The 16115-nt window shown below is 38.5% G+C and overlaps 1 protein-coding gene across 10 annotated transcripts in view; it reads left to right on the top strand.

Moving 5' to 3' along the window:
• The first annotated feature begins 466 nt into the window (after positions 1-466).
• SLC10A7 (solute carrier family 10 member 7) overlaps positions 467-16115 on the top strand; it is a 253407-nt gene continuing 237758 nt past the window's right edge. For 3 of the 10 annotated variants that reach the window (XM_067736738.1, XM_067736740.1, XM_067736741.1), the window contains exons 1-3: positions 479-849; positions 6831-6913; positions 13114-13250. In XM_067736738.1, coding sequence (XP_067592839.1) covers positions 750-849; positions 6831-6913; positions 13114-13250 — 320 coding nt within the window. In that variant the 5' untranslated portion in view covers positions 479-749. Of the gene's footprint in view, positions 850-6830; positions 6914-13113; positions 13251-16115 lie in introns of all 10 variants that reach the window. The other 7 variants (XM_067736737.1, XM_067736734.1, XM_067736739.1 and 4 more) reach the window with 6 other exon arrangements.

Here is a 16115-nt window from a genome sequence, read left to right on the forward strand (position 1 = left end):
TGGCTAACTCCAGAGGCTCCGGCCGGGACTAGGAGACCGAGAGCGGCCTCCCCTTCCCCCCCTGCGTACACGTCAACGCCGGCGTCGAGGAAGCGTCGTAATGCTTCGAAGAAGCTCGCCACCAAAAAAACCTGTACCCCGCCGCCGCAGCTGCCGACAGAGAAATCCCTGCCCCAAGCGCACGCTAGCCTTTACCGCAGGCTCAAGGCGAAGCCAAAAAGAGTCTCTCCATGGATGTATTCCAGGGGCGCGGGGGGCTGTGTCTAAAGGTTTGTTGGAGCCGGACCCTTGATAGAGCTAGGAGGCTGTGGCGCCTCACGCCACTCCCCGCCCCTGTCATTCCTAAGGTTCCACAGGTCTTGACGGTGGCCAGTCTGTCAGCCCTACTCGGCGGCCAGCTTCCCTTCCTCGATCGCTTGCGCAGGTCGGCCTGGCCCAAACGTCCGCTTCAGAGGGCTGGGAGGCGCAGCCGGAGCCGCGGTGGCTTGTGCGCGTCTATTAGTAGGCACACGGTAATGATGGCGGCGCTCAGTGAGACTCTCCTGTCACTGGATACTACTACTCGCAGCCCTCCTCAAAGCAGCGGGAGCAACCCCCCGGTCTTTAATTTACAAGTAGCAATTTGACTTGCTCTGCTGCATGTCAGGTGGGACCGTGGAAAGTGTGGAGACGCCCCGGGGATTAAGCGATAGCAGCTTAAAAAGAAAAAAAGCCAAACAAATAAACAAAACCCACCCACCCTAACAAACATGAGGCTACTGGAGAGAATGAGGAAAGAATGGTTCATGATTGGAATAGTATTGGCGATCGCCGGAGCAAAGCTGGAGCCGTCCATAGGGGTGAATGGGGGTAAGTGCTGCACCTCTGCATATGCTCCACTGCGATTCCCACTTCAGAACTAATTTGCGAGTCTTGGGAAGGAGAGGAGACCGGAATTGGGGAGTGTCTGCCTCTCTTAGGGGCACTGACCAGTCCAAGGTGTCTTTTGGCCCTCTTGCTGGTTTTTTAATTTGCCAGCCCCAGAGAGGATTTATAATTAGGAACGGGGCGAGGGAATTTGAACGCAGGTTGCCTTTTCCGCGAACAATCAATGAGTATCCTTAGTGTCAAGGAGTGAGGTTACCGAGAATGAAACTTATTTGCCTTCAAAGTAGCATCCTATCCCAAGGGACGCTAGGTTGCCAGGAGTTCCTTATCTATCTTGGAGTGGACACCATTACCTTGTCTGTTTCCGACACGCCCCTCCCCCATGTTAAAAAAAAAAAAAGGAGTGGGGAAAGAAAAAGGGACACCCATTCCTCTTCCAACTCAGATTTGTTGGCCCACATGTTGGAGGGTGATGATTTGCTGCAGTTCCTGCCGCTCCACAAACTCTCAAACCGACTGACACGTTGCATTCAACTGCTTCCGTGTGCTGCCGGGACTCAATTGCTACCTTTAGCAGTCTAACAGATCCATCCATGTTAGACCATGTGTAGTGTGTATTTTGGCAAGGAAATGTAGGTGGGCTAAAAATCACACCCAGATCTCTGAATTGTGGGATCCTTGTCATGTGTGGATGGGCATTGGTGGAAACGACTGGAAATACCGTTAGCTTTTCATGCCCCCCGACCCCCTCCTCCTACCCTTAGACAATCATGTCCCACTTTTCATAAACATTAATTGAATTTCTTCAGTTCATTGTCTGTTTGACCTTGTTTAGCAGTTTTCACACTTATTGACAGGTTTTACTCATGCAAGGACAGATAAGAACCGAAGTGAGCACACACAATCTTTATGCTAGGAAGCTGTCAGGAGGATATTTGAAGTTATTTGAACCTTTTTGTTCAAACATGATGGAATTGAATGAAATGATCTGTCAGGAGAACAGTGGTTCCTTCTACCCTCTACCCTCAATACCTCCATTTAGAGGTAGCTTCAGAGAACATTTAAAAGGAATTTTTTGGACAAAGGTAGTGGGGATTCAAACTTTTTGGTTTATTTTATGTTCTTCTATGTTCAACTTAGTACAAAATGTGGAGGGTGGGTAACTGTGAGAGTAAAGCTGTTTGGGGTTACCCTGCTGAAGATACCAGTTTCTCATTTGACATAGTTTCTCTGTGAGCTTTGGGGAAACTTGTGAAGGTTGGTATTTAGGTACTGTCCAATGAGTTCCCTGTCCCTGCAGCTAGCCAGGTAGTAAGAATGTTAGAGAGCGTCTTTGTGGTGATCTGGAATGTAGATTTCACTAGCTTCACTTGCAGACTTTATAGCTTCTAGGGTTAGATCTCTGATTTGCTCAGTGTTAAGGTGAAATCACAGGTGATGTGTGATCTTTAAGTTGAGACCTGCAGAGACTAGGTTTGGTAAAATTCCTTTTCTCTTCTATTCCTGGGCTGCTCAGTGGGAAGGAGAGCTGTTGATTGCTGAATCATTTCCCTAGGGCTTCCCCACAGTGGCCTGTGTGAGATGGATTCTGTAATCTGATTTGTTCCCTCAGACTCTGCTTCTTGAAGTTTTGGGAATTATTGTATCTTAGAAATATTGTTTCCCACTTTCACTAGTCCTTATGCCATTAATCTAGGAGAGTTCGTTTGTTTAATTATAAAAGAGGAGACTGTTAAGAGCTGAGGGAACTTTATTTTCAGCTAACATGCTGAAGATACTGAGACCTCAGGTCAGGTGACTCACCCTAGGTCAGGTTAGCTAGCTTAGGGAAGAGGAAGGACTGACTGGGGACCAGGATTCCCCCTTATTTCATACCAGTTGCAACATCCATCCAAATATTCTTGGCAAAAATCACTAAAAATGAATAACCATTATAAAGAAAGGCTCTCTGTAATAAAGATGGTTTCCATGCCCTGAGTTTTAGGCCAAAAGAAGCTGCGCAGAATCGGGTAATATTAGACAACTGTGTATTCATGTGATTTTTTGAGATCTGTCCAAGTGTAAAAGTTACTGTTTCTAAAAACAACAGTTAAACAAACAATTGTTTGGGATTTCTTATATAAGCTTATATAAGCTGTCTTATATAAGCTGTCAGGCTAAGTTCTTGGTACTTCAGTTGACCTTCCCACCTGTAAAACTTCTTCAATAAAAACAAACTTCCTAATAGTACCAAATAACACTTTGACCCCATCAGTTAAAACAACAAAAATCTAGGAACAAGGAGAGTAATGGTGCCTGAAAGTGGTCTGTCCTCTTCTGCTCTACAGAATGACCTAAAGCATCTCTTTTTGCTTGTCACTTTTAGTCAGAAGTTCCATTTTGGGGTCTGTACACTAGAATGCGTGTGCATTGTTAATGCATTCACATTGACTGAACAATTTTCAGTCGAACAGTTTTCTAGACATTCTTTTCTCTTCAGTAGAAAGTTTTGATTGTTTTCAACTTAATAAATGCTCACTTCCTTTACCTGGATCAATACCTTAATGACTCTATTTTGAAGTGTAAGACTTCTACACTTAAAGGATCACACCTTTGCTCTGCTCTCCCTTAAAAAACAATCTTTATAGCCAGTGAGTGAGTTATATATGGCAGGAAATTTATAGAGGTGGGAACTCTGAAGTGAGAGAAGTTGAATGACTTTCCATATGGGAAAAAGTGTAACAGGTACTAGCATGGAAAATTTAATTTTTAGTTCCCTGTTCTTTTTACTCAGTTACATTTCATTTTAAAATATATACAAGGTTGAAAGTAAAGAGCCACAGGAGATGTAAATTGTAGATCCTGAAGTGTAGATACTCTTGTTTCATTTCCACACAGGGGAGCCCTGAGCTATGCACATCTTAGAGTTTACCAGAGTTCAACACTGTGCCATTCATTCTCCAAGAGAAAGGCTTACTTCTTTGGAAGTACAGATTAAGCATCTCATTTCTACCTGCATCTTAACTGAAATTTTTGCCATTAATTAAGACATAAATCCTAAAAAGGAAATTGCTTCATTTTTGCATTAAGAAAACATAACCAGAAACATGCTACTGTATAAACTTAAGAATATTAGCATGAATACCTTAGATGAGGTTTAGGAGTGAAATTTACTAGATAGGTAGATTTGATGAAACGGTAATAGTTCCTTGCATTCCTAAACATTCCAGCTCGTCTTCTTTCCCCACACTCCACTCCCACATTAAAAAGCGTGGGTTTGAAGTCCCAAAATTGCTTCATTTTTTACGGCCAATTTTTCTTTTGATGTTGCTACTCCATTCCATTTTCACTGATAAACATTTTTTTTTTTGCTTTGGTTTAAGGAAGAGTTAAAACTTATATTTCCACTTTGCGCTTTGTAGCCTTCCCAAGATCTGAATCTGGTTATTTTCATGACTTGGAGGATATAATCATTACCTTGGAGAGGGGCCACATACCATTTCATAGCGTAGTTTCAACTCTCACCTCTGTGCAAATATTTACCAGTTTTTTATTTCAGCCCTGCCTGCTTCTAGTTCTGCATTCACACCGTGGGCGATCCATTAGCAGCTGTCTCAAAGGGGCCTTAGGTTTCCCCAGATAAGAATTAATTCCTCCTTCCCTTTTAAAAAGGTACATTGTAGGTAGCCCTGGAAGAGCCTCACCAGGTCCTTTCATGGATTAGTTATTTGGATGTGCATCTAATACAAAAAACAATATAAAAATAAACAGTATACCCTGTCTCTAGGATTTAAGACATTCAAAGTAAGGAATCATTCCACTGAGTTATGCCAGTTAGTTAAGAGCTACCATGTGTATTTATATATATATGTGCATGGAGTGTAGGAAGAGTTACCTTCTTAAAAAATCCAGTTGTTGGCTAACTAAGGTAGATGCTTTAGCTGCTCCAAAGAAACATGTGGTCTAAGTCAATGCCGTGTGCTTGCTATGGAGATGAATCTTCGGACGCATCACCTAGCTCTTGCTTGCAAATATACTGCTAACTATAACCCACCCTATAGAGAGAATCTGGGGTACCACTGTGGATGGCAGCACAGTTGACAAAAACGGGTCTCACAAAAAGCAAGGGGTTGGAGGAAAAGAAAAAGGATATGAGTTTGAAAAAAAACAAACAGGATATTAAAAATTCCTGGAAGGCATTTACTAAAACAAGCCAGATTCCTTGACATTCAAACCTGCTCCTGAATCACCTTCCTCAGCTTTCGAGGAAATATTATTTTGAAGTGTGAGCAGCTGAGACAGATTCACTCACAAGTATGGGGGGAAAAATGTACTTCTTTTTAAGTTTTTGAACCACTTTCACTGCCCTGAAGTGTAATGCCTCTTCCCCTACTTTCTCCCTTTTGCTGCCTTTTCTCAGATCATAGCAAAATGATTTGAGTAAATGCCAGGTATCTAAAAGAATGTATGGCAGTGTATTTTTTTTTCTTTTTTCCGGCTTTATTGAGATATAATTAACATATAACATTGAATAAGTTTAAGGTGTACAATGTGATGATTTTAGATATACAAAATGATTACCACAATCAAGTTAGTTAACACATTCTTCACCTCACATAATTACCATGTTTTTTGTTGTTGTTATAATAAGAACATTTAAGATCTACTGTATATAAAATGGTATTATGAACTATAGTCTCCACTATAGAACTCAAGATCCCCAAACTTGATTATCATTTTTTTAACATCTTTATTGGAGTATAATTGCTTTACAATGGTGTGTTAGTTTCTGCTTTATAACAAAGTGTATCAGTTATACATATACATATGTTCCCATATCTCTTCCCTCTTACGTCTCCCTCCCTCCCACCCTCCCTATCCCACCCCTCTAGGTGGTCACAAAGCACTGAGCTGATCTCCCTGTGCTATGCGGCTGCTTCCCACTAGCTATCTATTTTACGTTTGGTAGTGTATATATATGTCCATGCCACTCTCTCACTTTGTCCCAGCGTACCCTTCCCCCTCCCCATATCCTCAAGTCCATGCTCTAGTAGGTCTATGTCTTTATTCCCATCTTACCCCTAGGTTCTTCATGACCTTTTTTTTTTTTTCCTTAGATTTTTTTTCTTATATGTGTTAGCATACGGCATTTGTTTTTCTCCTTCTGACTTACTTCACTCTGTATGACAGACTCTAGGTCCATCCACCTCACTACAAATAACTCAGTTTCGTTTCTTTTTATGGCTGAGTAATACTCCATTGTATATATGTGCCACATCTTCTTTATCCATTCATCTGTTGAGGACACTTAGGTATTGCAGTGTTTGAGGAGCTCTTTGTTTCTTTTATTCACTGATGTGCTACAAATGCCTAAAATGTAGCCTTGTGGTTGCTCAGTGAATATTTGTTGACTGACTGAGTGGTGATTTTTCCCCAGCTTGGTCTTATTTGCTGAGCAGTATCTATTGGAATGGTGGAGGGTTACAGGCAATGGAGGAACCATGATGTGGTCCTGTTGTTTGGCTTGAGGGAGTGTGTTCATTTCTTAGCGCTGCCACAATAAATTACCACAAACTGGGTGGCTTAAAACAACAGAAATTTTTTTTCCCCAGAACTTACTCTGGTGGCTAGAATTCAGAAATCAAAATGTCGGCAGGGCTGACATTTACTATGGCAGATAAAATTAGAGGAACTAATATGGAAGGATGCGGCCTATTTGCTCTCTCGTGTGAGAGCAGCATTTATTTTCATTTTTCTGCTCTGAGGATACTGTGCTGCACTGGACAACCGTGGTCTTCGCCTATCTGGAAAATCCTCTGGAGTTAGGCTGCATCACAGCAAACACTTAACTCTGTCAGGACATTAGTATACTAGCGGCGACACCGAGATTTAAAGTACCGTTTATTCTCCAATGGATTCTCCTTTCATGTCAAGTTATCTACAGGAAATGCCTATCTAACAGTGACTCATTTCTCTCTCTTTAGGACCACTGATGCCAGAAATAACTGTCTCCTACATTGCTGTCGCAACAATATTCTTTAACAGTGGATTATCATTAAATACGGAGGTACTGTCAACTATGGGGCACATGAGAAGCAGGGAGAAAAATTTAATTCATGCTTACTCTTTTGAAATTTCAGATTCCTTTTGTAAAGCCGTGTGTAGGTACAGTCTGAAGCTTCACTATCACAGAAGAGAACTTGGACTGCAGCAAAGGACTTGCGTTTTGTACCTATATATTATAGATACTGCATAGCTGGGTGGCATGGAGAATAAGGGTGTGTTTATAGTGGTTATGTTTTCAGTACAACAACTGAACTGAAACATCTACTTCAGGTCTTCCTCAGATTGTGGTGGTCACTCTAGTGGCACTGAGGCGCACTGGAGTTATTGATGTTTAGTTAGGTTTCCATAACTTGTGGATCATCTTTTGCTTCCAGGACTTATGCTGCTCAAGTGATGCTTGTTATGTTATAATTTTTAACTAATTTTTTTATAAGTATATTCTTTGCTGGTATATCTGTTACATATTAATAAATGTTTTAAGAGAAATTCTGGAATTTTTCATACTAAGCCACCATCTATTATGAAGACACACAGGTAATGTTATTTACTGATCTAGGTGTCACTAAATATGGGATTCTTATAGAATTAAACAAATCCAGGCATTTTTACATCCAAGAGAGGAATGAGTAGAAGTTGTGATTCTCTTTTGAATTGTAGTAGAAGAAAAAAAGAGGAGAAAATACCTATTTACTTTTGAAGAAATTACATTGAGTTTCTAAAGTTGTCATTCTAAGATACTTATTCTTATGTAGATAGGGAAATCTTACTATGTCAGGATTTTGGGTTTTTTTAGAAATGGCTGTACAATTTGTTTCAGCATTATGTCTTGCCTTTATTTATTTTAAGTTTATTTTCTTTGAAGTGTGCTTTGAATGAAGACCCAATTTAGTTACCTTCTTCTTTGACCATCCTAGTAGTGACGTGGAAAAAGCATGGTTTTACTATATTTATGTATTCTGTAGTTGTCAGGTTGGTATAAATCTTATCAATGGGACATTTTTGATGTAAATGGGATCCCCGTGTAGTGTCTGAGAAACTTTGTCTCAAGAATTTGAAATATTCTCACTAATTACTTGCTCTTTTGAAAACTGACATAGAACAGGATTTCCTAAATATGTTGAATTCTAGTTTTTGGAAATTATATTGCAATAAAGGACTATGATTAGTGCTTAAGGGGGCACAGGCTTTTTCTGTCAACGCCTGAGTTCTCCTACTGGTTCTCAAATGTGGGACCCAGTGATACAGAAGGATAGCTGCCACTCCTGTGGTGCTGGACTGAGCTTCCCTGGAGGTCTTCCTGCTGGCCTTTGCTGATGCTCTTTGTGGAGCAGCTGCCTTACCCAAGTCCTCTACTTGGGACGTTGCTCTAACTACGTCCCCTGGTGGCTGCTTAATGGCTACGGCTGTTCTTTATGCCATGGGAAATCTGGCAAGATTTGATTCTCTCACTCCTTTAGCTTCTTGCTTAATGCTCTTCTGTCAAGCAGCCAACTTTGCGGGATGCAGGAGTTGAAGAAGGAAGAAGGTCATACTTACCAGCGTTTCTCTAAGGACCGAATTCTTCTGTAAGCACCTAGGAAACCTTCAGAATCATCCAGCTAATTGGGATCTAACGCTGAAATGCCTTGATCCTGTGCTTTATTGTGGCATCTAAATAGCCATCAAAGCCACTTCTTCCATATTAAAGGCCCTTTTCAAGCTAATACAACATTAAGTCATTTTCAAGATCCGTTTAACTTAAGATGCCCTAGATTGCGTCATTCTGTAATGTTAAACCATCTCTAAGCCCTGTTAATTTCCCAGGCAACCAAACAGTTGTAAGTTAGGAGGTAGTGAACTTCTTGTTATTTGTTTCCTAGTTAACAATCTTGTTTCAATAACAAGATTGTAACAATTTGTTTTCTAGTTTACAAACTAATTTCAGCTGGGACTACTATTTTTATATCCTGTTAGGTCCTGGAACAGTGCATTTTTGCACACAGGAGACGGTAGGTTATAATTAACTTGCGTTTATTTGAAAGCATTTACATCGGCCCCACTCAAGTTTGATTTATAGTGAACATTTCATGTAGTATTACTTATACATTGATGTAATGATGTGTATTCTAGAATTTGTTTTGTTCATTTATTAAAGTTATAAAGGACTGTGTTAATACTTCATGCTGAAAAGATTTAATGCTAAGTCTTCGGTTTTATGACTGTTGATTTCTAGTTTGTGACATACCTGTTGAAGTGGTTTCTGAAATTTTGTTGTAGTGACATGAAATAAGGTCACATTCAAAATATATTTCATATTTAGCGAACTTCAAATCTACAGTTTCAGAGGATTTGTTACTTAAGACGCTGTGACAAGACCAATCTCATTTAAACAAGTACCTGTTTAGCACCTGTGGCCACAAGGCACTGCCACCTTGTGCACTTGTACTTGCCTCGGGACAGAAGCAAAGATGAACAGGAAACTCAGGGCGTGAAAAGGGTCCCCACTAGGCCAGAATATACCGGCTTTCCTTTATTTTCCTAAACAGATCATTTTTGAAAAATCCCATCAGCTTAGAAATAAATACAGCAAATTCTAAAATTGAGGTTCTTGCCGCTTGTTTCCAGCCCAGAGCTATGAGGCTGACTCTCCGAAAGCAAATCCAATAAAGGTCAAATAAGGGTTAGGAGGGAAATTGGTACGTAATGAAAATATTTCTAAGTCCCAGTCAGAGCCTCTGATTTCAAGCGATTCTTGATGCTGTCAGTGAGGCCCTGGTATGTGGAGTATCTCCTTAAGTTTATTTTAATGGGATTCGACCTGTATTACATGTGAATAAATAAGATGTCATGTGGTATCAACTCTTCAGTTATTCATGATGGTATTTATTTGAGTATGTGGCCCTCAATTCTGCATGGATATGTATGGAATAATAGTATTTTGAATTTTATAGTGTTTACTTGCTTTTTCTTTTCCAGTGCAAGCTTATTTTATCTTTAAGGTTGTATGAAGAAGGTATAGAAGATATAGAATACTGGGTTTTTGTGACAGTCTTGAAAATCTTTCTTGGAAACACTTCATGTCTGTTATTTCCCTGTTGTTAAGAAGCCCCTGAGGACCCAACATAGTGGCCCCTTGTGATTCATTTTGCTGGGTTCTTTACTGTTCCATTATTTTGATACAATATCAGTTGTTTCTACTGTCATTTTTCAGATCAACTAGTGTTTTCTAACTACATTTTACTTTTTATAACTTTTTTCATGATTACAAAAGTAGTCTTTCCCCATGTAGAAAGATTAGAAAGAATAAAAATAACTGCTGTTAACAGTTGTGTGTAGTTTAGCCCTTTTTTCCCTAAACGCATTTTTTATATAGAGACTACTTTAAAAATAAAATACTTAAAAAATTGTGTATATGTATATATGTGTATATATGTATACACATACTTGCATAAATATACACATATATACACACATACAATTTTATTTTTAATACATGACAGTGTATAATAGTAATTTTCCATGTAATATATTTCATTTATTTTTTCTTCATATTTGAAAATAAGATAATTTATATTTTATTTACTTTTATGAACATAAATCAAAAGGTACAAAAGTATATACGATGAGAAGTCTTCTTTTTACCCCCCTACTAAATATTCAGTTCTCGTCTCTGGAGACAACCAATGTTAACAGTTTCTGTGTATCTTTCTGGAGGTATTCTATGCAAAACATACATATGTGTATCACCCCCCGCCCCTGTCAAACTGGGGTGTTTTATACCGTTTGCCACCTTACCTTATTTTACTCAAAACACATATTTTGGAGGTTTTTTCATATCAACACATAAAAAACTCCCTGTTTCTTTTTGGATGCTGAAAAATATTCCATTTTTGAATGTGTCTTGATATATTTTCCTCATCTTCTCTTGAATGGCATTTAGGTAACTTATGGGGTTTCGCTATTATAAACATTCTGCAAAGGATAACCTAAAAATACGTCATTTCCTACATTTGGGAATATGTATGAAGGATTAATTCCTCTAAGTAGGATTGCTGGGTCAGATGATATGTGAAGTTTGAGTTGTGAGAGATAGTCCAAGTACCTAGAAAGGAGGCAGGTGCTGGGTAAGTGTTTGCCGCCTGAAGGAATGAGTTGCTAGGTTGGTCTACGTAGGCTGTGCCAGTGAGACACCTGTTGGTTAAGTAGGGCAAGACCCTGAACTTCTACATCCTTGTCTACACAGTTTTAACATAGTTTCTAATAGCTCTGAACACTCTGTTGCTACCTTAAGTTATTTAGTTATTTCCTCACTTTTGGACATATAAGTTGTTTCCAGATTTTACTGTAATAGATAATGCTGTGACTATCAACCAATTCTATATATAAATGCTTGTAACCACTTTTTATATCCTCAGGAGAAATGCCTAGACATAAAATTTCGGGGTCCAAGAGTATGAATCCTATTATAGTCCTTGAGATATTCTCCCAAATTACTTTTCAGAAAAGTTACAGCGTTTTATATTCCTATGAGAAGTGTATGCAAATGTCTTTGTTACTGCCTTCTGGCTAATCATTTTATTTTCATTTTTTGAAAATAAAAAACCTACTGATATTCATTTGGTATTTAAGAATGCCTCTGAGTGTATTTGCGTGAGATTTGGTTTCAAGACTGCTGAGAATTCTTGGAACTGCTGGTGCTCAAGTTTTCTCTGGGGTGCAATTTCGGGTTCATTGTAAAGATGACTCCTTTTATGTTAGCTCAGATCCGTGGACCCAGTGTGGCTTCCAGTTTGCACAGTGTTTCCCAGTTGTCCTGCATTAGACCCAGATTTCCAGAAGTTCCATAGATGCCATTAGGGACGTATTGTGATTAAACTGGAACTGCTGTGTAACATGAAGGGAGATTAATGGTGGGAACTGATGAGACAGATTGCAGAAAGTGGTGACCAGTGAATGAGTTTGCATTAACCTACTGTTTATTACACCATGAACTTTGGCTAATGTCTCTGAGGCTAGTTCATGACTTACTTGAACTAAGGGAGGTGGGGAACATGACAGTGCTATGTTTATAAACCAGTGAATCTCTGGCAACTTTGAATGTGTTTAATGACTGCCTGCATGTTTTATATTCTACTACTTTCTGAATTTGTTTTATTTTTGCTGAATAACCACATAACTCAAAGAAATTCAAAGGTAAACGCTTGTTGGTTTGTACATATTGAAATCCCAAAGTTTACCGAGTATCCCTTTTTAGCTGTGAGACTTACAATATGTGCCTGGTGTGTCATGATTCATGCAAATCTTTTCTCTCCTGGGGCAGCGGTGTGACATGGTGGGAGAAGCAGGAGTGAGTGTGTTTGATAGAATGCCAGAAATGGGTTTGATTCTGGGCTTCACTCTCGATCTCAATTTCCTCATCAGTACAATAGGGATAATAATATCTTCCTAACTGGGTTGTTGTCAGGATTAAATGAGATAACATACATAAAGTGGCAAGCTCAGAGCATGGCACAGAGCTGCTATTCAGTAAATGTTAATAAAGAAATCTAGTGAGTAGATTTTGGGGAAAAAAGCCCTTTTGAAATGTAGAATATTGTTGGGAAAACATTTTTAAAAATTAGGATTTGTGTGTAGATTTAGTAACATCTTGCCAAATCGAGTCCTTGCTAGGTCTGGTGTAATGAGTAGAGGTTAATTATCAAATTTAATTAAAGTTCTAGGTCCTGCCAAAATTTTTAAACAAGATTTTGTTTTAAATAGTTAAACATACATGTTTGTCTGCAGTGTCAACAATTCTGAAATCTATACTAGTGTAAAGGTAGTTAGCTTAGTCCTGTTCCAGACTTTTACAAATCTGAATTGTTGGGGTATACTGTATTTGAAAGAAATTAGAATGCTTCAGAAATTTTATAGAAAAATACTTTATAATTATGATGAACAACTTTTTTTTCCCTTAAAGTCTGTCTCTTATGCATATGCTTATAGGTAAAAGTTTTAGCTCTGAAATAACTCCACATTGATGGATATTAACTAGACTTATTGTGGTGATCATTTTGCAGTATACACAATGAATCTTCATGTTGTATACCTAAAATTAATATAATGTTATATGTCAATTATATCTCAATTTAAAAAAAACCTAATTCATATGATGTTGTTTTGGTAGCAGTCTTCAGAAATAGTTTTCTTACCTTTGTTATTTTGTGTCCTTCATATTCACAGGAGCTGACAAGTGCTTTGGTGCATATAAAACTACATCTTTTTATTCAGATCTTTACACTTGCATTCTTCCCAGCAGCAATATGGCTTCTTCTTCAGCTTTTGTCAATCACACCCATCAATGAGTGGCTTTTAAAAGGGTATGTTTAAATATTTTGAAGGGTCCACTTTTAATGGGGTATCTTTAGTAACATTATTATTTCTGTGGCAACTGTACACAAAAGGGCTTATGTGTCATATAAGGAAATAAAAACACTTTTAACATTATTATTATTCTTTAAAGTGATAGTGTTTCACTAAGGAACTGCATTAAAGAATCTTATAACAAGAATCTTAAAATATACACTCTTGCTAAATGATAAGGTTCTAGGAGAGACAATTTTCTGTTGGGAGAAAATTGGAAGGCACTACAGGATGTAAGGTCTGTGTGCATGTGTGTAATGTAGGCTGTCAATTGGGTGCTTTAACTTTTGTGTTCTATATCTTACCAAATGTATACAGATACTGGCTGACTATAATATGTGTTTTTAAAATGCATAGGAAAGAAAAATATATAGAGGGGACAAACATTTACTTTTTCCCTTGTTCTGTTTTATGTTTGATAGGATAATTGAATTAGCAATAGATTTTTTCATGTTATTTTTTAATTTATTTTTAACATCTTTATTGGAGTATAATTGCTTTACAATGGTGTGTTAGTTTCTGCTGTAAAGCAAAGTGAATCAGCTATACGTATACATATATCCCCATATCTCCTACCTCTTGCGTTTCCCTCCCACCCTCCCTATCTCACCTCTCTAGGTGGTCACAAAACACCGAGCTAATCTCCCTGTGCTATGTGGCTGCTTCCCACTAGCTAGCTGTTTTACATTTGGTAGTGTATATATGTCCATGCCATTCTCTCACTTCGTCCCAGCTTACCCTTCCCCCTCCCCGTGTCCTCAAGTCCATTCCCTACGTCTGCATCTTTATTCCTCTCCTGCCCCTAGGTTCTTCAGAACCATTTTTTTTCAATTCCATATGTATGTGTTAGTGTACGGTATTTGTTTTTCTCTTTCTGACTTACTTCACTCTATATGACAGTCTCTAGGTCCATCCACCTCACTACAAATAATTCAATTTGTTTCTTTTTTATGGCTGAGTAATATTCCATTGTATGTATGTGCCACATCTTCTTTATCCATTCATCTGTCTATGGACACTTAGGTTGTTTCCATGTCCTGACTGTTGTAAATAGAGCAATAGATTTTTATTAGGATCTTTTCTCCCATTAAAAATGTTGCCATGTTTGTTAAAAGGATTTAATGATTTTTAAAAATTATTTGAAGTGGTTTAAAACTAACCACATTTTAGCATCATGGTATAACAACTATAACGCTGAACTTAAAGCCTAAAGATTGCAGTCTGACCTTGCCCCTAAGTTGCTATGTGACTTTTAGGAAAGTCATTGAATAGTCTTGAACCTCAATTTCCCTTTGTAGAAAGTGAGGATAATCATACTTTTATTGCCTGCTTAGTAATGCTGTGGGGATATCAATTGAGATCACTTATTCATTCATTTATTCAAGTCATTTATTCAGCTCCTTCTATATGCCAGGAATTATCATAGGTATTAGAGAAACAGCAGTGAACAAAATTGGCAAGTTAGTTTTGCACGTCAAGGACACTCTAGGTGTGATTGTCAATAAATAAGTAAATAGATGATCAAGATAGAGATAAGTGATCTGAAGTAAAACTGTGTGATATGAATGGTTGAGAGGACAGGCTGGTGATCAATTTAGACTGCAGAGTTCTGGGGGCAGAATGTTCAAGGTAAAGGAAACAAAATGTTTAAGGACTGGAACAAGCCTGGTGTCTTCTAGGGTCAGGAAAGTGACAATGATGGCCAAAGCCTGATGATATAGAGGACAAATAATGTGACTCGGGGTTGAAAAGATGGATAGGATCCTGGTCATGCAGAGCCCTGTAGGCTTGTAAAGCATTCAGTTTTTATTTCGAGTGCTGCAGGAAGCTACAGGAGGGATTTAAATGAGAGAGTAATATGGTTCTGATTTATGTTTGCAAATGATTCTTCTAGTTCCTGTATGAAGAATAGATAGTAGAAGAGCCTGAGAGAAAACTAGGAGACCAGCTTGGAGGCTAGTGTGATGAGGGAGCAGCTCAGAAGAAAGAAATGGATGTATGGAGGATATATTTTAAAATTAGAGCTCTCAGTATCCATGGGTGGATAGGTTGTGGAGAGAGGACAGGGAGGAGTCTGGATTCGGGGTATGAGCCACTGGCCGATTGGCGGCATCATTTTCTTAGCTGGGGGAGAAATAGGTTGGGACGAGAGCAGGAAATCAAGAGTGCTGTTTTGGCCAGGTCGAGTTTGAGAGAATGAACATAAAATTTCACCAGAAAGCATAAAATGCTACATAAATGTGATGACATCATTTTAGAGCAACAAGGTATGATGCATATAGAGAACCAGTATTTACCAACTATCTGCCCTGTAGAGAGCACTCAAGAAATTGGAAGATATTAACTCATTTTCATTGTATTCAGGGAACTTCCAATTTAGTTGGATATGTAGGATATATATACAGATATATAAAACAGTAACCAATAAAATGGGGCAGCATATGATTTGTTAGATAAGTGGTGTAATCAGTTAAAGGGGAAGAGGTGCAGCAAGGGTTGTGTACTCCTAAAGAAGAGAATTCAAACATGAGGCATTAGTGGGAGACAAAGATAAAAAGCTTCCTTAAGGCCAAGTTGCAAGACTGGAACTACTGGGCTGAGGAGTTTGAGTTTGAATCTGTAGATGATGCAGGGTTCTTAAATGTGCTAAACAAGAGAACAACATGCTAGAAAATGGTCATTAAAGAAGATTGTCTGATAGTATTGTCCTGGGTATATAAGCAGAGCAGAGTAGAGTTTGTAATCACAGTATGCTAAATAAAAAAAAAGCATACAATTCTCAGCTCAGGATATTAAACTTAACGGAGTACAAACTTAGTCTA

This window comes from Pseudorca crassidens, chromosome 4, assembly GCF_039906515.1.
Source record: "Pseudorca crassidens isolate mPseCra1 chromosome 4, mPseCra1.hap1, whole genome shotgun sequence".
NCBI lineage: Eukaryota > Metazoa > Chordata > Mammalia > Artiodactyla > Delphinidae > Pseudorca > Pseudorca crassidens.